We start from the raw sequence: 22,015 nt of genomic DNA, 5'->3' as shown, positions 1-22,015 counted from the left end.
GTGAAGAATCCCTATTTTTGAAAGGTTAAAAACAATCATTTTTACACCAACAAGGCTGTCAAATAATTTTATTTTAAAAGTGAAAATTTTAAGTCTTGATTGAGATACGAAACCACATGTACAAATTCATACCCCAGAGGCACTTCAGGCTGTTGTCAAGAAGTCTTTGCAGCAGTTACGGCCCTCTTGCTTCATGGGCGCAGTATCCAACAAACACTGGTTCGGCTGCTATGCCACGGCTGTTAAAATTGGAATGGGTATGACTTATCAAACAACTGGCTGCTTGTGTAGGCAGGAAGAGAGATACTAGAAATCTATTTTAACAACTATATAAACAAAACTATTCCCAAGAAACAACAGATGGCCTATTCTACTTTTGACTGTACTTTGATTGAACTTGTTTCAATCAGAGGCACCAAGCTATTAACAGACATGTTGAAAAGCTTAAATTCAGGGGCTAGTTCTTTTGATGTTCCACAAAATCTACTGCTTTTAATGAAAAGAAGTCATAAGAAAGGCAAATATGAATCAACTGACATTTACACATTCTCCCCTCTCCCAGCCTCAATGTTTCCTTCAAATGCAGCTCTAATTCCATAATTTTCATTATTCTGAGGAGATGATTCAGGGTTTCTTTCAGCTTACACTATCATAAATTATTCTGTTCTCATGTGGCATTAAAAAAACCCCAACCCCTGTATCTTACAATGGTGCAGTAAGATAGTATAAAAAACATGTTTCAGAATTAAAGTAGTTGTAAACAACATTCTATTTCTCAAATGTTTAAGATATGGATACTACTGTTGCTAATGTTTAAAAGCGGTGCAGTGGAAGAAACTGAATAATAGATCAGCTGAATGACTGCTGCCTCTAAGCAAGACATACTCTTAGTACAGACAAGGCTTGGTGTCTAGGTCTCTGCAATATATGTCCATCTACTTGTCTCCTTCCTCCCCTCACCATTTCTCTGCAATCTGGGCTGCTGTATCCTAGAAAAAGCTGAGTTTGGATCTGAATAGTGCCTACTGCATTCACAGTACTATTTCAGGAGCAGTGGCCTGGATCTTCAATAGGCAGAGTTACTGTTCTTCTAATGACCAGGATCTAGCTGTTACAATGTACTGCCTACCCCTTGCTCCCTGGTAACCAGCTGCAGAGCAAGCCAGAGCTGTTTGTTCTCTTGAAAAAGCCCCTTGTACAAATGCCACAGTCTAGTAGGAACAGTCCTTGTGTACATGCTAAGATTACAGCAGCCTGATACTAAGTTGGGTCTTTGAGGAAGCTCCATATACATGAAACGTAACAACTGCAGCTCCATGGAACGTTCATTTCTTCAATGGAAAGGGAATGGTTTTTCTAGTGTGTTTCTGGTTCAAAGCCTGTATAAAAAGAACCATTTCAGGACAACATATCTTTTTATTAAGGTAGTTACGTTCTAACAGGAATTGTTCATCCTAAGCCAGCAAAACAGCTTTTCCTTAAGACTACTTTCTGTTGCTAAATATGTGCAACAAGGACAAGAGAGAGTAGTCCTTAGTCTCCCCCTGCATCTCTCATGCCAGCATTAGCAGAGCAGCTGCTGTCATCTGGACCTGCTCCCTGTACAGCAATACAAGTACCAGAGTTAAGAAGATGCAGATGCAGCAGTGGCGTCAACCAGGCTGAGGAACAGCATAGTTCACTGTAAAACCCTAACCTAGTGGTACAGCCACTGTACACTTAACTGTTCAGTTGTAGCAGTGTTTTCCTGAGCCCCACCAAGAGATGCACCATCCTGTTAAGTAATTGTACATAAGTTTTGAAATACCTTTGATCTTGTTTTTAACATATATTGTCAACTCTCTCTTAATGTGTCTATTTTTCTCATGACTGAGGGAGATAGCACAACTTACATACAGCTATTTTCCTGCATCATTATTTTAAGCCAGCTTGAAATAACCCAAGCCAAACTTAAAAGTTCTTCAGTCACTCTTGATTAAAGTGAAAGTAAGCTAAACATATACTATATACTCTAAACTAAAGTGATTCTAACAGATAATCATGCTAAGACATCTTCATGACCACATGCAGAGAGCTTGAGTTTCAAGTGTTACCTGTAACTGCTGTTGTAGCCTGTTCTTTAAAAAATTCATTTGTATCTACCTTGAAATACTACCACACAGAGTTGAGATTTTCAATAAGTTGTCATAAACTTCTGTAGAGAACAAAATGGTATGTTTCATGCTTGCTGCAGTTCAACTATTCAGCTCTCTGACTGAATGCTTCAACAGTGAAGTCAAACTTGGACTTTAAACCTAGAAATCACTCATATCTGCAACTGTGAATCTACAAAAATAACAATTACAAGAAATAACCAGATACTTGTCTAGTACTTTTTAGCAAAGAACTGGGAGAGGAATGTGTTATAACTACTGTAAACAAAATCAGTCCATAAATGAATTAAAATTTGTCATGGACTGCTTATCCACCCCTTTCAACCCCTAAAGTAAGGCAATATGTGAAAGAATAGCTTGCCTAAACTCAACTCTCATGCAAACAGTTCCAATTGATTACCTGCTGCAGGTCTTTAATTATTATTCATAATAAATAAATAACACCACCTTTTTTTAAGGAGTCTGCTCTTCCTCTGTCAGTGTACTCCTTCCACATACCCTTTAGTATACTTCTTGTCTGAAATAAGTCAGTCATAGGGTTCATTTTTCCTTTACACAGAAACACAGAAGAGTCCTAGTATTTCACTGAAAAAAGTGAGTTCTGAAAATTTTAGTTGCAAAACTGTCCAGACCTACTGTCTTAATGCATCTGTTTTCCTCTTCCGTAGATACAAAACCAAATGGAATTGCATTTACAGTCAGATTAAACTCTCTTCCCTTGATCTCCAGGCCAGCAGTTTATGCCTGCACCTTTATTCCATCAGTTATAAAACTTGAGAACCAAGATACACTGTAGCTACTAAATCTTACCTGAGCATGCGGCATCGATGGTTAGTTAGCCTTTTGTAGGCATCCTGCAAGTTGGTCACATTACTGCTGCTCCAGAGTCTTTCCCCAACTGCACTTGCTCGAGGCCTGTAAAGGTGTACTAAGTTTTAGCATAGGTATGGTCTAGAACCAAGAATGGATAAATTTTTTTAAATACCAGGTCTAATATAATACTTTAATACTCAGAAACATTAATTTTCATAGCTGCTTAGATTCAGTACAGAGCACTGTTACCACTAGCATACAGCCCCGTGGGATTAATTAATGCTTCTTTTAGCTGGCTTTTAAAAATCTAATAATAAAGCAGTCCATACCATAATCTTGGTGTCAGGTTAGTTGCATCCACAAATTCCCCCCATAGGCAGGCTTCTCCACCTATTAGAAGTTTCTTCTGTTTTTCAGATCCTGAATTCAAAGCAGAAAGTCAGTGTTTCTCTCTGTCCAGAAGATAGGCATGTATCAACAATTAGATAGGACTGATGTTCTGTTGTTTTTATATAAAAAACCTATCCTAAACATTAACTTAGATTTTGTGAGTCTTGTTACTGAATGTGAGAACCACCAGTCATTTGCCTAGAGAAGCCATTTCTCTGCTCTGTCAGAAAGGATTTTACCTTTTATGCTCTGAAGAGATTTAAATCGTGATGGAAACTGTTAATTCTATCACATGCAGAACATTCCTTGAAAAAATTAGTCAGGTATTCTCCTTAATGAGCTCTGAGAGCTCCCTTGCACAAAATGAAAGCCCCACAGAAAGCATAAGATGTTTGTATCAACTTTAGATCCAGGGAGAGAACATGTCTTTTTCTAGACTAGTTTAACACTCAAGAAGCTTGGTAACATGAATTCGGTGTCTGTCTGTGAACAGACATTTTGCACAGCTCTGCTCCTAGAGCATCTGCCTACCTAGTCCAGTATTCTATCTTAAGCAAACACCAGTATCAGATGCTTGAGGAAGGTAAAACCTTTCCCTGTGAGAAATGCAAAGTTCCTTTTTTTTTAATTTAAGAGTTTTCCAGAGTTCTAGCTGATCATAATTCCTTTGATGATACTATAATCACACTGATGGAATGGCCACTCTAAACAGCCCTATTCTTTCCATTTTCACTGTACTATAAACCAAGGAGTTTCATGCACAGAACCATGCATATTAAAAAAGTAACAAACCAGGGAAGTTAAGTGGTTCAACAGTGTAGTATTTCTTCCAATCTTGCCCATAACTAATGTAGTCTAAGTACCAAGGTGCTGACAGGACAGCAGTGTACCCAGCTCCAGTAACACTGCTCAGTTCATGGGCGTAGTTATTTGCCATCCACACTTGAACTATGGTGTCTGGCTTCAGCTAAAAGAGGAAAAGACAAACAAATTAACCAACTTAACCCAAAAACATTAATGGAAATCCTAATACCTATTATCAAGGAAGAGGTTCATGATTTCAAAACTCTCTATTTTGTTTTGAAGAGGAACATTTTGGAAACTACCTTTTGTCATCCCTCCCCTCCCCCCCAGGTCAAAAGCTGATTAGCTCTTTGCTGGTTTTAAACACTCAACTAGAGTGAAGCCTAGGTTATACTATAGACAGTTAATGCTCTAAGAGGATTCCTACAGGCACCACACATATCTGACCAGCTTGTGAAAGGTGAGCATTTGATGTTACTAGACCAGACACACAGTTACATGAGGAAAAAAAAGAAAAAAAGAAAATCCTCTACCTTTTACTCTGATGTTTTAAAGCGTATTATATTAACTGTGTTCACCTTTAAAAAGCACTTCAATGCTGGTGTAATGCTGGTGTTCCTGTTTCACCTATTACACATTCAACAGATGGTAATTCCAAGGGATTGAAATTACCCACATATGGAGAGACTTGCTATGTCAGCAATCTTGCTTTAACTCTTAAGAGACAAAGCCAGATCTACTTAGTAGTCTGCTTTGGAAGCCTCACACAGTATTGTGCTGTTATGCAAGAGTACCTTACTAATTTTACCACCTTACCTGTGCTTTGTGATCAAACACTTCTTGCCAGACCATTTGTCCTTTGTTGTAGGAGGAAACAATGTCCAAAATGCTAGAATTTAAAAATAAGATCAGGTTTGTGATCTTCAATGAGATAAGTAGAATCACTCAAAAGTAGCAACATTTTCTACCCCAAGGCACATCAGACCTTCCCCATCACTGCATAGAGGACCAAGAAAAAGCAGGTTGTTCTGGTTTCAGCCTTCAGTGCTCTGTCTTGCAGAGCATGTTCTACCATGTAGAACAATGTGCACGTACATTAACACAAACTAATCTTCAGAACTACCAGCAACTCATACAGGATGACTAAACCTATGTTATTTAAGGAGAGAAAGAAATGTCTGCAAAAACTTCCTCCCAACCCTCTGTGCTGACACTACTGCAGACACCTAGTTTAAGATACCCAATACGTTCACAGTGTGTGTAAAACTAGCTTACATATCTGTGCTGTGCCCCACATCTTAAAGCTATGAACTTCAGACCTGGTATATTAAAATAAAGTGGACAGTCCCAAATATGTGGCAATTTTTCAAAATAATGTAGAAACTAAGCTTCCGTATCTGCATCTCAACACCACCCTCAAACAATGGCTGTGAAAAACTGAGCAAGAACTAAAAGAAAACAACATACTTCTGAACATAGTAAGATTCCAGTTTAGCATAGTCAATGCCAAAACCTTGTTTCTTCATGAACTGTTTCACTTCAGGGTTAGATTTCCTTAAATAAATAACAAGAAAACAAGTTAAAAAAATAGGTTATTTTTGTTACATTTTAAACCAGATTTCCTAATCATTTTTACCTATGCACAGCACACTAATTATGCCTTAGGCATGCCACAGCCTGGAACACACTGCAGAGCAGAAGGTTAACATGACTTAGATATTTTGAAAGAGTTTCCTCCTGATTTGAAATAGAGCCAATAGACCTAGCTCTCTGGTAAATCTGCTGGAGCCACTGTTCTGAAGCAGTCTCTAGTAGGTTGCTCAAACTCTAAAGAGCATTTGAGTTCCTGGTATCTCAGCCACTTTGTGCCAAGATTATCAGCAGTCTGAGAACTCAACAATTTTGTGTTTCTACCACAAGAAACCAAATCAACGTTTTTGCGTTAAAGCATTTCCAAGAGGTTTGGATTTGATCTTTAAAGAGAATGTAGAAATACTAACTAGATCAATTTGAACACTCATTAAAGTGCTACAAATTCTTTATTATTAGTTAGTCTTTCCAGCAGAGAGACTCCAAAATATTCAACATCCACAACCAAATTAAGAACATGATTAATACATGCTGTACTTCTAATACAAACACACATGAATCTATTTGGTAATTCTTATGGTTACCAGATTTTCTGGTGGGCAGAACTCAATGTAAACATCTACTTTAACAAACTATTTAAATGTTAATTTTCTTATCCAGTACTTTTCTAACATACTAGTTCTCTGTCCTGCCAGGGTAATTTTCATAAAGAAATCCTTTAGAATACCTAAATGTTTATGAAACTACAAGTCAGAGCAAAATTCTGCACATCAGTTGCTTTTTGAGGATCACAAATGCAGGAGGGGAGACCTTTTGGTTATGGAGTGAAAACTGTCTTATGCAACTGAGTTCCATAACTGATGGAGGTGGACAGGTTTAGGAGGTGCTAGATAAGTGTTCCTTGAATTGTCACCATACCAACAACTGAAGTCCACTTCATCTCCTCCCAAATGAATGAATTCATCTGGAAACACACTGCTGATCTCTTTGAAGAACTTAGCCATGAAGTCGTAAGTTGTATTCCAAACAGGATTTACAGGTCCAAAGGACCCAGTTGGCTGTCCTCTACTGTAACAAGGAGTGAGAAGATCTTTTTGACCTAATAAAAATAATTAATAGATGATATTCAGTTTCATGTTGCAATGCTAACTTTGCTAGCAGGAAGAAGCAGTTAGTCATATTATAAAGATAAATATTAACGAACTAAGTGCTCACCTATTTTAAGTAAAATCAAATTGAGACAGGAAGAAATAAGACCAAAGACCACTTGTAAAAGGTTTAGGAACCCTCTAACTGGCAATCAGGACTTTGACTTTCAGATCTGTGATTTAACACACACTATATGTAACATGTCACAATACCTGGAAAACAGCACTTGGATAACTACCTAACAAAAAAAAAAAAAAAAAAAAAAAAAAAAAAAAAAAAAAAAAAAAAGCTTTAATGAATATCAGAAGGAAGCCAGTTAGAAGAAAGCCAAACATCATGAGTGTGCTTCAGAGGCTTCTTTTCACTTTTTATTACTCTGCTTTTTTAAGGCCTAAGCCAGTGTGAGGTACATAGCTTCAAGGTAGAATGAACAGACTATATCTGTACCCTTGTACACACATCTAGCATAGAACATGTCTACTTTCTTAATTCATTTTATTTCCTGTAACCTGTGAAGGTCATGACATCACTCAGTGCCTCTTCCTTACCTCTTATCAAGGGCCTTCCAAAGCACTTCATTGGTTACTTCTTAAAAAATTAATTTTCTTGCTACTACTTACCACAATTTCTTAACCATTAATACTTTCTTGGGCATACCTTTTCCCCAAGACTGTGTATGTCCTGGTGTATCAAACTCTGGGATAACTCTGATGCCTCTTAACCGGGCATACTCAATCACCAGACGGACATCAGTAGGAGTGTAGATGAGATTAGAGGAGTATGCCCCCTGTAAAATATGCATATAATAAAATATTTAGAGACATACAGGAAAATATTTAGAGACAATACACTATACCAGCAGATCACAAAATTTTAGACAGTAGTATTTTAACTTAGACTGGAGAGCAGTTTTACAAGTTGGCTGTGGTTTATCCACTGCACAGACAGAACTTTTCACTTAACTTGTGGAGAGGAAAAAAACCATCCCAAAACAACAAACTCAGAACACTGAGACAGATCTGCTTGAGGAGACCTTCCATTCCTCCTTAGCTCACAGTTACTGAAAAAGGCAGAAAAGCTAATTTCTTTTCCTTCAGGATTTTGAAAGATACAGTTGTCCATTCTTCTGTACAGAGGGAAATTATTTTTGCCCATTAACTCTGAAACACAGGGCTCTCGCTACATAACATACAAGACTAATGGAAAAATTCTGCCAAGTCAGAAAGAAGTTCCAACATCTCTGCTTCTTAGTTTTGATACAGTGACCAATTTAGCACTAGGATGTGTTTCTTTTGTGACACTAAGTTTGAATGTTATTCCACTCTCACACAGAAAATGAATGTGACAATGACCCAGATTATTACAGTTTGGTGAAACTGATGCTTGCCAAAGAGCCAAACTATTTAAGGATACATAATGACCCTTTCATGATCAATAGCACCTTAAGCTTCTGTTTACTGAAAATGGTTTCCACAGCTGAGGTACTCAAAAAAGGAAACCGTACACAAGAAGACTTTCAAAGAGAAGCTTGCTGCGACAAAGACCATCTCCCTCTCTCTAGCTGTTAGTGGGATATACAACAGAACTCTACTAGGGTTTGCCTTTACTAGACAAAATAATCTGACTGCACTATGCAACATCTATAATTTCTGAATTTTAAAATTCTTCATAGCATCTGCTCAAGCACTGCCAACATAATTTTCATGAGAGTCGGATTCTAGCAAGCATTTTAAAACAGAATCACAAATCCAATACTTAGGCTTAGTCTACTTAATTAGTCTTAACTACTTAACTATGTTTGATTTGGCTCCGACTGCACCTGACTGAGCAAGAACCTCATGATGGCTCTCACTAATGTAGCAAAGCTTACTATAAGCCTAGGAATAGAGACACATTCCACTGTATTTGCTTCAGGAAACAACCTTCCACTTTTGGATCTCTTACATGGTGTGTTTTGTAAAGCTAACTAGCTATCAGACAGGGCAAAAGTACTATTACAGTGGTGCCAAGAGCTGGCAGGAAAATCTCTTACATTTGTTTGAGTGGCAGAAGTTAACCAGGTAAAGAAACGCATCAACAGAAACCCAAGCAGTGTTCACTATTTATTTGCACACCATTAGTATTTGAAGTCCTGCAAACACTGAGGATCATTCAGAAAATTTGCACAGAAGAGTAAAGGTGGTCATATACCACGTATCCAAAAGAAGACTTAAAAATGGTCCACACAGAAATCCAGGCATGATCCTAAACGTGGACATGCTGGTTACTGGTCCCATAGTACTGTTTTACAATCAGCCAAAGCAGATGTACTTAACCATTGGTAAATTCTGCATTTTATTTTTGTGAAATATGTGCCAGATTTCTGCCCTTCCACCCTGCTCCAATGATGTTCACTCACCTTATCACTTAATTCAGGGAAATAAATGCTCTGGTAAGGGAAGGACTGATCATCTACTATATGCCAGTGGAGAACATTGAACTTATTAAAAGCCATGGCATCCTGTAACAAATAATGCAACAGAGTCTAGTTAAAACTTCTTTCTCATAGAAAATCTATGCAAAAAAGTGGTTGTCCCAGCATTTCCCAGATGCCTAGAGCAACAACTAAAAAAGAAAAAAACCCTCAACCAAACCACCCAAAAAAACCAATAAAAACCCACCAATCCCCCCACCAACAAACCACAAAAACATTCTATTTTTCACTAAATCCTAAAAGCACATACCTCTGCTGCTCCACCCCTCTGCAATCTATTTTCTCACTGCTGTCAACAAACTCTTGATCTGACTCTCATTCTACCAGCCTGCGTAGTATGAACTGATATGAACACTTAAGAATTTCTTCCCCTTCAGAACACATACCCTGAGATTAGCTCAGGTGCTAACAGCATGGTGCTACTAATACCCAAGTTGCAGGTTTGACCCCCATATGGGCCACTCACTTTAAGAGCTGGCCTTGATAATCCTTCTGGGTCCCTTCCAACACAGATGGTTCTGTGAGTAATTCTCTATGCACCATCAGTTATTTCAGTTTACAGAAATGCTTATAATTTTATAACTAAACACCTTGGACTCAAAAACAGAACAACATGAGTTTCCTACTACATAGTAAATCCCTTCTTGCTAGTGACTTCATAAGAATCCATTTCAAATTGATACAAATAACCTATGCATTTTTCCTGAAAAAGAGTGACGCTTTTTATTAGTCTGGATTAAAGCAGCACAGAGGTGGGAAAAGAGAGATACTTGTTCTTAATCCAGCAAACAGCATGAACTATAGCTCTGATAATGTATTAGAAACAGACATGCAATTTGAGGAAAGAAAGCAGAATAGCAGCACTTACAGAAACACTAAGATAGTTAGCAATGTAAATCTCTTTGGACATCTCTTTTAGACAAGACAAAAAATACTGACACAAATATTTGAGATATTGAAGAACCCTCTGTTGCAAGTGTAACACTACACAAGCTTTACTTGCTGAACAAGCACTGACCTTGAATGTGAAAACAAGTGGTAAATACCAAAAGAACAAGTTCTGAGCATAGTTCAAGGATGACCTCAGTTAATTTCTGAGACTGTTTTTATCTGCATTCTTTTTGCCTATCTTAAACCTGTTTTTCAAAGTTTTGCAACATGGAGGGGACATTTCAAATATTTCATCTTGGAGAAGCAAGACAGAGACAAGACAGGAAACTACCCATTCCTCCACTTCAGCTAATGAAATAATTCCTCCTACAAGCACTTCAACAAAAAAGATGGGGAGTGCAAAACAGTAAAAACCCCAGCTTTGGCTGCTAAAGCTTACACAATACAACACCTTTCTATCAGGGCTGGAGCACATTCATTCTTAATGTGCTTACTTAAGCTTTTTGGAGGAAATTTTGTTTGGTTTTATCGGTTAGTCTGGTCTTATTTTTCAGTAGCTTCCTGTGCACATTTTGAATTTCCTCCCTTGCTCTGTAATACTTAATTACAGGCTTGCACTTAGCCTAAGACTACCAAAGCCTGCTGCTGGACTACCGAAGTCCACTCCAAAAGACTGGAGTTTTCCTGAAATCACCGGCACTGACACTTGAATTTGCAAGGCATCCCTTGTATTGCTTGATGACAGTCAGATGTCCCAAAACATGCTTCCAAGAAATAATGCATAAGCTGGTTTAGGCATCAGAAAATAGAGAGAATCTGAGGTACCACAAGCACCAGCCCCTTTATAGACTCAATAATCATTGTGTCTGCCCACTATGATTCCTCTCTATATTCATTCCAGCCTATGTTCAGATCTTTGCTTAGCAAAGTTCACTCTATCCTTTTAAAGTCAGACAGAGGATATGGGTTCTCCTTTCATACCAGCTCCAGTTGTTTACTACTTCAGGGGCCAAAATACAACAGCAAAAAGCCTTCATTATTAATGACACAAAACTGCATACTTACCAGGTTTGTAAGAATAGATTTCAATGGTAAATAATGCCTTGAAGTATCTAATAAGACTCCTCTATGAGCAAATCTTGGGAAGTCATTGATTTCAGATTCATTGATGAGAAACTATGACAACAAAATTTAAAAATTAGAATTTTATTTTCATATTCATAATTTCAAACAGGAAATACTCTCTTTTTCAGAAAATTATTATTGGAAATACGTAACAAACTGAAATGTTGCTGAATGAAACTGGTAGGTCGGCTCTTTCTAGAAAAGCACCCAGTTACCAGGACACTGGATTTAGTTAATAGCCATGCTTACACTTCCAAAGTCATCTTCATGAACCAACTGGCTGAAGGTTTCCAAACCTGGAAAAATATCCCAGAAAGGGATCTCAATTAAAATCCAGTAATTGCCCTTAAAATTTTAGTTTCAAACAACAACTACTTACAGGCATTCACAAAGCTAGAAAGAATGCTTTGTAGCTGAATTATTTCTCTTTAGCACAGTTCCCTTAATTGCTCAAGCACCACCATTTAAAAAATTCTGGAGAAAACCACTCAAATTCTCTGTTATGCACAGATACTGAATACTTGTGCTATGACTCGGCTGTAGTAGATTGATCCTCAAATAGTAAGAAAGTTACTGAGAGTAAGGTGGGAATTTCTGGTCTTCTTGTACATCTATTCCTCTAATTTCTGGAACTGGTGAAGTTTCTAATTCAGCATGAAAAATCTGTTAATTTATAGGTAACTAATATACAGACTAAACACTCCAGTAAGAATGGCAGATTGAAATGTCACGATTATTACTCTTTGTGATGTGTTCAGCACATCCACTTTATAGGTGCAGTCAGAAAATAATCTGTTCACACTGTGGTTTAAAAAGTTTTTTCTTCGCCTGGCTTATTTCAAGCACAGCAAGAATGTACTCACAGTGTGCCATTGAGATGCTGAGCATCTGGGCCAAGGTCTAACTGATACACATCTGAGTATCCTTCTGGCCTAACCTTACTTCCAATAAAGTACTGAATGAGGGCAAGGCTCAGTGGTCAGCTGGTTCTTGATCTGCCATGAAGTTTGTATATGCCCTAAACAAAGAGCTCAATGTGAAAAGCATTGGCTTACCTCTTAAAGCACCCCATACCTCAGGAGCTTTCAGTACAGCCACAGGCTCAGTTACAGTTAAATGGTCTAAAGAAAAGAAAAAAATGCTTACTAATCAATGAATTGACAGGTTAATGCCAAAAGGCATTAAAAAGATTCTTCAAGTGCCACATCTCCCTTTGTGTATTAAATTCCAACCAATCCTGCTTTTAGTGGTGATAGCAATTATTTTTCATCTACTATTCAGACAGTCAACAGCTACTCAGAAAGAAGATAAAAGATGTAAGATACTTAGTAAGGGCAATGTTAAAATATTGCACGAGCCAAAACTCCAGCAAAGTTTAACCCAACTCACTTAAAATCTAACACAAAATGTTTCTGCATTTAAGACATATGTGATACGGACGGCCAAACCAAACGAAAAGTTTACTTCTCCTTCTACCTTCCTTCTACATAGTTTACAGATTTTCTATATAGTTACAGATTTTTTAGAGATATAATTTGTCATATAATATTGTAGGTGCTTATGATTAAGGTCTTATTACAACAAAAAAAAGGTACTATTCAAAATATAGAATCACAAAATATGCTGAGTTGGAAGTTCAGGATCATTGAGTCCAACTCTTAGCCCTGCACAGGACACCCCCAAGAGTCACACCAAATGCCTGAAAGCATTGCTTAAATGCCTCTTGAACTCTGCCAGGCTGGTGCTGTGACCACTTCCCTGGGGACTCTGTTCCAGTGTCCAACCACAGCCTAGGTGAAGAACCTTTTTCCTGATATTCAGACTAAACCTTTCCTGACTCAGCTTCCTCCTGTTACCTCAAATCCTGTCACAGGTCATGAGAGAGAGGAGATCAAGACCTGCCCCTCTGCTTCCCCTTGTGAGGATGTTAAAGACCACAGTGAGGTCTCCCCTCGGTGTCCTCTGCTCCAGGCTGAACAAACCAAGTGACCTCAGCTGCTCCTCATACAGTTTCCCCTCCAGACCCTGCACCATGTTTGTGGCCCTCTTTTGGACACTCTCCAGTAGCTTCACATCTCTCTCACACTGTGGCACCCAGAGCTGCCCCCAGCACTGGAGGTGAGGCTGCCCCAAGAGCAGGACAATCCCCTCCCTTGCCTGGCTGGTGATGCTGTCCCTGATGCACCAACAAGGTGCCAGATCATCCTCTTGACCAGTATAGGGGCAGTGAGATGAAGCATGATAAATAAAATGAAGAATGGATTCCCAAAAGAATCCATGACAATCCTCCCTTAAGTTTGAGTACTGAAATACAGTACAAAGTACCAGTGGAACAAAAAAATGCTAAAATAAATTTTTACTAAGATTTCAGTAAATTTAAGAGGAGAAACAAACATATCTTAAGTCTTTTTTTCAAATCACATACATATATATACATAAAAATATACCACATCTATAAATCTATACACTTATATTATTATTCACATATCAAAGCAATAATTGCACATCTGAAACAGCTGAGAAAAAAAAACAAAGGGTTCAATTACTGTACAATGACTTATTTGATCTGCATCAGCATGAAAGAATGGTTGGCTACAATCTACACAATTCAAACATTTATTTAAAGTACCAAAGAAAAGCCATTCAGTGACATGAGAAAGTACCTCAAGCTTCCACGTTAACCTAAGTACTGATTACACATACTGGAAGTTTGGGGTAAGAAAGAGAATTTAATAGACTACTGCAATCTCCCCAGGTAAACTGTAGGGAAAATGCAATAAATTGTCAAGGATTTAATTCCAACAAAGCAGGGTTTTGTTTTTTTCTGAACAGGTATCATACCTGAGGTGAACTTGGAAAATTTTATAATAAGCTACTTGAAACATTTTACACAAAAGGTAAGAACTCAGCAGGCAGGTGGGCAGATAACCTGTAGTTAGACTACATATCCAATACACTTGCTACAGGATAGTCACTGACTGAGCCATACTATCTTTATTAACAAGCCAGACCACCCAAACCAGCAAGTCACCAATAACAGAATTTTTCAGAATCTGTACCCTTATAAAAATAGCCCATTAAAAAAAAGAAAATTAAAACTTGCTTAAGTCTGGAAAGCTCATCTTATTACATGATGAAAACATGTTATTTGTAAAAGAAAACTCACTAAGTATGGCAGAAGGAAAAAACTGTCTGTTCTAAAGAATGCAACCTAAAAAAAAATCACATGCTCTGACAGATTTTGTGACATAAGACAAGAACTAGCTTTGGTTAAAATCTAACCAGTTCAAAGTTCAAATAATAATAAAGCAGCACAATAACCTGACTGGCAGAAAAATGTCAAGAGCATTAACATTTTTGCTGCTATGTTTCATTTGCATGGATATGTATTAAAAACTTGCACATAAAAACTCAACTCTTTGGCTGCATGTCCCAAAAGGATTGAGTAAATTTAATACCAGTACATTCTGTCACAAGTCAGGTGGAATTAACCCTGCTGCAGATGTATGACTTGAGATTAAAAGGATCTTTTTTCTAAGGATCTGTATCCTGGATACCAAACAACAGCTTATCTCAAAACAGAACTAGATTAACTGAATATGTTGATTTTTGTGTTAGCCTGCCCAGACAAAAAGCAGTATTATTGCTCAGCCTTATTTCTGTTAAGGAAATTCTCTGGTGATTAGTACTTTACATAGAATATTCCTCCACTCTGCAGTCACAGAACTAAAGGAGCAGAGAAACTAAATCAAATATAAACACCATGTTTTAAAATCCTTTCTTGTATCTACAGACAGAAAGGAAGTAGATTTATAGGCCTGCAAGATGAGTAATAAGTTCAGCGAGCACTTTCTGGTTTTCCTGGAAAAACAGGAAATACCATGTACATATCTGTGTTCGAATGCAGTAATTTCTTAGGCGACAGGTAGGCACTCAATACCCTGTACTGACAGGGATCATCTCCAGACTGTGCACAGATCCCACCACAGATAACTGGCTGTTGCACAGTATGGTATCTGATTCCTGAGGCTGGCTGCTAGAAAAGACAGCAGCAGTAAGTGAGCTGTACGACACCCGAACTGCAAAAATCACGGGCGACACGTGACGAGCTTCATGATTCACTGTGGGCAGAGATCTCCCACAGCACCAAGAGCAAGAATTATCTCCTGGTCGCCAATGCTGGGGCAGTTTTTGCGCGCTTCCGAGAGCCCTTGCTTTCCAGCTCCTTAGAACAGCCACCCAAAAACCTGCTGGCTTGTAGGGCGGACACGTGGGAGGAAAGCGAGCGCGTAACGGTGCCGGAGCCGGGCGGAGCGCGGCGGCGGTACGAGGGTACTCACAGGCCTCGCTGGAGGTGAGCTGCGGGTGCCCGTCACAGCCAGGGTCCCCCGCCTCGATCACCACCTGCAGCTGGAACAGCTCGGGCTCCCCTCGGGCCGCCAGCGGCCTGCGGCCCCACGTCCGCCGCAGGGAATGCCCGAACATGTACTCGTAGTACCTGCCGGGGAAGCAGAGGCGCCGGCGGGGCCCTGAGGCGGCTGCTCCCGTCCCCGGGCCGCCGCTGCACACCCTGGCCCCGCCGCCGCTCACCTGCGGAAGGCGTCCTGCAGCAGCCCGCAGCCCGGCCCCGCCGAGGAGCCGGCGCCGTGCACCAGCTGGAAGCGGCTGGGCGCTAGCTGCAACTGGCGAGGGTACGTGCGGACCCACTGCGGCAGCGGCCACAGCGAATCCTCGGGGACGGCGTCTGCCGCCAGCTCCCAGCCGGACGGCTCCGGCTCGGCCTCGCTCCGCGGGGCGCCGTGGCGGAGGCTGGTGCTCACCAGCACGGCGGGCACCACGACGAGCCCCAGCAGCAGCCCAGCCAGCCCCATGGCTCTGCCCATAGTGGGGCAGCAGCCGCAGCCCGCCCGCTCTACTCGCCGGGCAGCCCGACTCCGCCTCCGGCACCACGGGGTCGGGCAGGGCGGGCTCGGCAGCGCAGCGCCCGCCCGCGGCACCGCCCGGCCGGCGGCCCCTGAGAGGTGAGGGGCCCGAGGGGCGCCTTGGTGGAGTGAGGCGGTCCTTCACGCTCCTCTGAGAGGTTTTCTCACATTAAAAAACCATTAACTATTAGCGTCCAAAGGAGAGCCAAGAGGATGGTGAAGGGCCTGGGCGGGAAGCTGTATGAGGAGCGGCTGAGGTCACTTGGTCGGTTCAGCCTGGAGGACGCTGAGGGGAGGGACCTTGTGGTTTTCAACATCCTCCTGAGGGGAAGCAGAGGGGCAGGTCCCGATCTCGGATAACTAGTGACAGACAGGACTTGAGGTAACAGTACACAGCTGAGTTAGGAGAACTTCACCTTATTAGCAGGCAAAGGTTCTTCACACAGAGGGTCCCTGGTTGGGCACTGGAACGAGCTATCCAGGGAAGTGGTCACAGCACCATTTCAAGAGTCATTAGAACAATGCTTTCAGGCACATTCTTAGGACTATCCTGTTCAGAGCTAGGAGCTCTACTTCAATGATCCTGATGGATCCCTTCCAGCTCAGCATATTCCAAGGCTTTTTCCATCAGCGGATACCATGAGGTCCTGCACATGGCACCGTTCTGCAGAATAAGGGAGCGTGGCTGGGCCAGCTTAATTTCTGTACGGAAAGGGTGTGATGCAGGCCACACTTGCATGGAGGAAAGACTCTGCATCTCTTGTCTTGTACTGTTACAAAGCACTTTAAGTCTCAACAGAAACAACTTTTTCACAGGCATTCTAGAAAATGTGTTACAACCAATATGGTGAATAAGCAGGGGTCTGAGTTGCAGTGAAGTATTTTAGCCTCTCACCAAACAAACCCGGTGTTTTGGCCAATCTCAGTGCAAGCTTGGAGAAATTGTTCTGAAGTGTTTGTGAAGAAGGCAAATCAAGCATTTCAAGACTGGGATGTCACAGTGGGGAGGAGTTCAGGCTTCATGCCACTTCTAATTGAATGGTTAATACCAACACTGAAGTGTCATCATTGTTGCTTTGGCTGATGCACCAGTTAAACACAGCAATGATGGGGAGAGCTGACACCTGCCCTCTGCTACTGCAGAGTAACTGAGGAGCTGGTCAGCCATCCTGAAGGGGATGAATCACAAAGCATCTTAGTTTTGTCATTTGTTCCGTCCAACTATGCAAGTGGAGTGCAAAGGCTTAATGGAAAGTGTTTGATGCAGTCTATCCATAGCAGAATCTTAATCTTGTAATGCTATAAGTAAAAGGAATTCTTTATTAAGTGATATCAAAGAGGCACAACAGGACATGACACCTGCAAGCCTACCCTCCTGCCCCTACATGCCAGGAGACACATGGAAATGGCAGTGCTGTCTTTTCTGGCACTCTCAGAGGCAATTGTAACACTCTACTCTTCAATACATATACTTTATGTATCTTTCCCTGGTGTGATTGTCTCCTCAGCTCTGTTGATTTAACTGTTCCTGCTGCTTACCTCTCTTCATTCTTTTTAGACATACTTAGAAATTATGGATTATTTAATAGGTTTCTTTGACATATCTGAGAGATCAGTAAGCTCTCAGGGAAGGAGAGGGAAAGGATGAGTAGTTGCAGTTGCAGGGGGGACTCTAAGATACCAAACTTCTATTTACAGGCAAGTGTTAATCAGCTTGGCCACCTCTAAAATAATTCTCAGAAGCTGTGTCTGTCTCAGACGCTTGTTTTCAGTGGCTGTATCTTCTGTAGAGCAAGTTTGTTTTATGCCAATGAAGTGTGCCTACTCATTAGTCATCTAATAAATATTCACCTAATTATTTATTACTATAACACTTTAAAATACTTATTCTGTTTACAAAATAATAATTAAATTAATTTTGCTTTTTGTTTTCTCTGGGTATTTTTCTGATGTTCAATAAAGAGATCAGATACTCTTTCCTTGTGTAAGTCCATTAATATAGTTTTTTCTTTTACCCATTGGTATACTGGACAAAATTGTAGAAACTTAGTATCTTTGAGATATTTATAGATCTGCCAGTTTTGCTTCAGTTTGGCCTGTGGGATTTAACAATTATTGGCAGAGTACTCAGACATAAACATACTATCCTCATTTTCTAAGGAAACCATGCTGTAGTGTCTTTGGTTATCACAAACAATCTAAGTCTGCATTGGTATTTTTAGACACTTAGGTTTGAAGTGTTAGGATGCAATCCAGTTTTATGTTGCATCTTAGTACTGGTTCTAAGCTCACCGTAGAGGATAAACAGAATGCATAGAACTGAAGAGTATTGGATTGCAGGCTGTAGTTGTTCTCTACAGGGGCTGAGTGATTTCAGTGCAACTTCCACCGAATACAGCAGAATGATGAAACTGCAGAGCTAATTGTTTCCAGCACTGTGCACAATCAAAGAAGACATCAGTGTGCTTTATGCTCTTTAAAAAAAAACCCAAAAACAAACAAAAAAAAACCCCACCAACTCCAGTATCAACTAAAAATCTCAAATGAAATCCACCATACTTTATCCTTAGTCTGTTCTGTAAGTTTGATGTTGTGCTCATGAAAGGAATGGATTTTGATCTTTCTTTATTGTTGACGTTTTGCCTAGATTGTAAACTGTTAGAATGGGAATGTACTCCTATCTTAAAGAGTGTATCTTAAAGACTTCTATCTATAAAGACTTATATGGTTTTATAGGTTACACACACCCCTTGAATGAGTACTAAAGTACTATTTTACATTTTTGTGGAAAAATGGAAAAGTGCAATCAGTGCAATGAGTTATTCAGATCAGGAACTTGAATCCCGTGGTTCTACCAGAGATGGCTTTTCCATTCTCCAAGGTAAAAGTTATGTGTCATTAGTTGCAGATTAATCCTTTCTGAAAATGGAAAAAAATTTGCTACATTAAAAAAACATGGTAAACGTAGCTAAGTTTGACTCCTACAACAGAATTGTACAGATTTTTTCACACACATACCTGTGTCAAATAGGAATACTAATACTAATACTAATACTAATACTAATACTAATACTAATACTAATACTAATGATGATGATGTTTTGGACATTAAGAATCTCAAAAGTTCACCTTGATAACCAAAATGGTGGAATTTGGCTACTGGTTACACCAGTAACTTTTATGGGATGAAGTCTTCAATTTGTGTAGCTCTCCATTCTAGCAGTTTTTCTGTGGCTCCAGCTGTCATTTCAAAGTGATAGGAGATCTCTCATCAGTGTTTCCTGGTGTGCCAAGAAATGTTCCATATAGTCTCTGCTGTTTACTCCACCAAAGAAATGTTCCATATAGTCTCTCCTATTGACTTCTTATTTGAGAAACAGCAAAGCAGCATAGAGTAAACAGTGACTTACTACCACTGAGTATTATTTTGTGGCCACTGTAGTATGGTAACATTTGATAGTGTCACTATGCAGTAGACTAGGGTGTGAATTGAGACCAGTCTGGGAATTGCACATCAGTGCCTCACAAATACATTTTTGGAGTATGTTATATGTTCATTCATTAAATTTTGAAAGAAATTTATCACTATTAGTGAAAAGTATGAAAAACTATTTCCCATTATTTGGAAACCAGATAATATATTATTGCTGCATTTCCAAGCTAAGATAAATTCTAAATTTACCTGAAACTGACAGATCATAAGTAAATGTTTTTTGTCATGGCTGTAATAAGTTCTGCTGTTCCACTGTCTGAATAGTGGAACATATAAGTAGTATATATCCTTTGCAGATGGGACTGAATTTTTCTATGCAGCTGATTACTTGCTTGGTACATGACATAGGGTACCTCAGATGAAGATCTTGCCTACAAGGGGGTGTTGTGACTTGAATAAAGTAGGATGATAATTTCATACTACATATAGCTGCTGACAATAATTTTGTATAGGGAAAGACTGTGAAGATTCTGCACTTTGGAAATTAAATCAACTATCGGTGGCTGCAGTTTGGAAATGTAATAAACTGCACTGTAAGTTCCTAACTAGCTTGCTTCAGTCTTCTGTATGGTTATGGTATGTCCACGTTTTTCCAAATATATTCTCCTTTTCATACTGGCCACTTTTAGATATCTCTTTATGGATGTCTTTTATGTATCAGGAGTATCCAGATTACTGATTACATCTAGAAGGCTGGATACCCTGACAGCCTAGAAATCCTGTGTGTGACCAATGAGTACTTGAATGATGGGTTTAGAACTGACTTTAAGTATGTTTGTTGGCTGAAGAGAATTTCCAAATGGAAGATAATACATGAGCTGTCTGTGAGCTACTCTCTGAGAATGTTGGTATTGATGTTGACATACATAATTAGGGATAAGAACTAATGAAAACAGGATGTTTAAATGATGTAACTTCAAGGAAACTCACAGGCTGAAAATGTTTCAAACAATAGCAAGGACAGTTTGTGAATGGATGCACATGCCAGATGCATGATTAGAGTAAGTAGGTGAAGCAGCTAGAAAGCAAACTGTGGACACAGCATATATAATACACACACACATTCTTTTGTGAAGGGAATTGTGGTTTAGGCTGCCAGCCTCATGGTGTGCTACTGTCTGACTATTTTTAGTATTTGTTATGTTGTATGGTTAGAAAGAAATCTGAATTATTCTAGTACTGGGTCAGGTCTGTGGCTTCAGTGCCTCAACCCCTAGAAGGTATGAAACACATGTTGGGAGAAAGTGCTATATGCAGAAATGTTCTAGGCTACTGGGTGGCTATAAAACTTCTCATGATCTTTTGCTGATTTGTCTTTTTTGTTTCGCAGCTGTCTGGGAATTCTATGAAAGTGAGGCTTGGAGCAGTGCTGCCTCTGCCTCTGGGCGTAGGGACTTCAGACTTGTGGAGCTTCCTATTCTGATAGAGATATACTGCTCACAAATAGATTACTCTGGGTCTTTGCTGTCATCAGCAGTGGTTCTTTGCTCTGCAGCAATTGCAATGAGATATCAGAGGGAGAAAAAGGCTAAGTAAAGCCTTTTTTACCGTCGTACGTTTTTTGAGTAATGATTTGTGCCTGTTCATTAACTGCTGATTTCTCAGAGTCTGCTTTGGCATCACTGCAGACACAGTTTGTCAAGTAGGACATAGTAGAGCTGGCCTGGATTAGAAGTATGTGGAAAAATTCATAACACCAGATGTTTATGTTCAGAAAGGAAACAGACTAGTCCAGTAACTTTATTCACTTTATATAACTTTATATAAAGGGAGGCCATGGGCATTCCCCTGGGATCTCTCAATTTTTTGGGGACACAGCCCCCTTTTTTATCCTGAGTTCCTGGCCACATCACCCTCTTCTTTTTCCCATTGGCTGAGGTACTTGGAAGGGACCTGAATTGCCCACTTTATGCCCCCCTCTAATATACACTCCTTTTTTTTTTTTTTTTCTTTTATAACAAAACACTAGGAGTGTCCACACAATGTCTGAGGTGCAGAGCCCTTGCAAGTTTTATATGTTGGAGATTTCTTTAATAATCAATGGGGAAAAAGTCGATACAGAGAGGTTTTATTGACTTATATCTAACTATTAAGGGAAAGATGACAAAATCTTTTCCTCCCTTCTGAAGCCACGTCTCCACCAGCAGATGGTGCTATGCTCTCACTGCATCAGTGTCCCATTCTTGGGGACTTCACCCTGAAAGTGCAGCCA

The 22,015-nt window shown here is 39.8% G+C and overlaps 1 protein-coding gene across 1 annotated transcript; it reads right to left on the bottom strand.

Annotated features, from left to right (window-relative positions):
• Window positions 1-51: 51 nt before the first annotated feature.
• On the bottom strand, window positions 52-16,430 carry HEXB (hexosaminidase subunit beta). The gene is made up of 14 exons (XM_056513011.1): window positions 15,979-16,430; window positions 15,729-15,886; window positions 12,444-12,509; window positions 11,638-11,684; window positions 11,329-11,439; window positions 9,298-9,399; window positions 7,557-7,686; window positions 6,669-6,849; window positions 5,628-5,714; window positions 4,977-5,049; window positions 4,149-4,323; window positions 3,296-3,386; window positions 2,964-3,068; window positions 52-239 (listed from the first exon to the last, which is right to left on the bottom strand). Exons 1-14 carry the CDS (start codon window positions 16,269-16,271, stop codon window positions 176-178), a joined length of 1,683 nt encoding a protein of 560 aa, XP_056368986.1. The 5' UTR covers window positions 16,272-16,430; the 3' UTR covers window positions 52-175.
• Between the last annotated feature and the right edge of the window lie 5,585 nt (window positions 16,431-22,015).

The sequence above is a fragment of the Oenanthe melanoleuca genome, chromosome Z, assembly GCF_029582105.1.
Source record: "Oenanthe melanoleuca isolate GR-GAL-2019-014 chromosome Z, OMel1.0, whole genome shotgun sequence".
In the NCBI taxonomy this organism is placed as follows: Eukaryota; Metazoa; Chordata; class Aves; order Passeriformes; family Muscicapidae; genus Oenanthe; species Oenanthe melanoleuca.
This window is presented reverse-complemented; position numbering and strand designations above follow the sequence as displayed.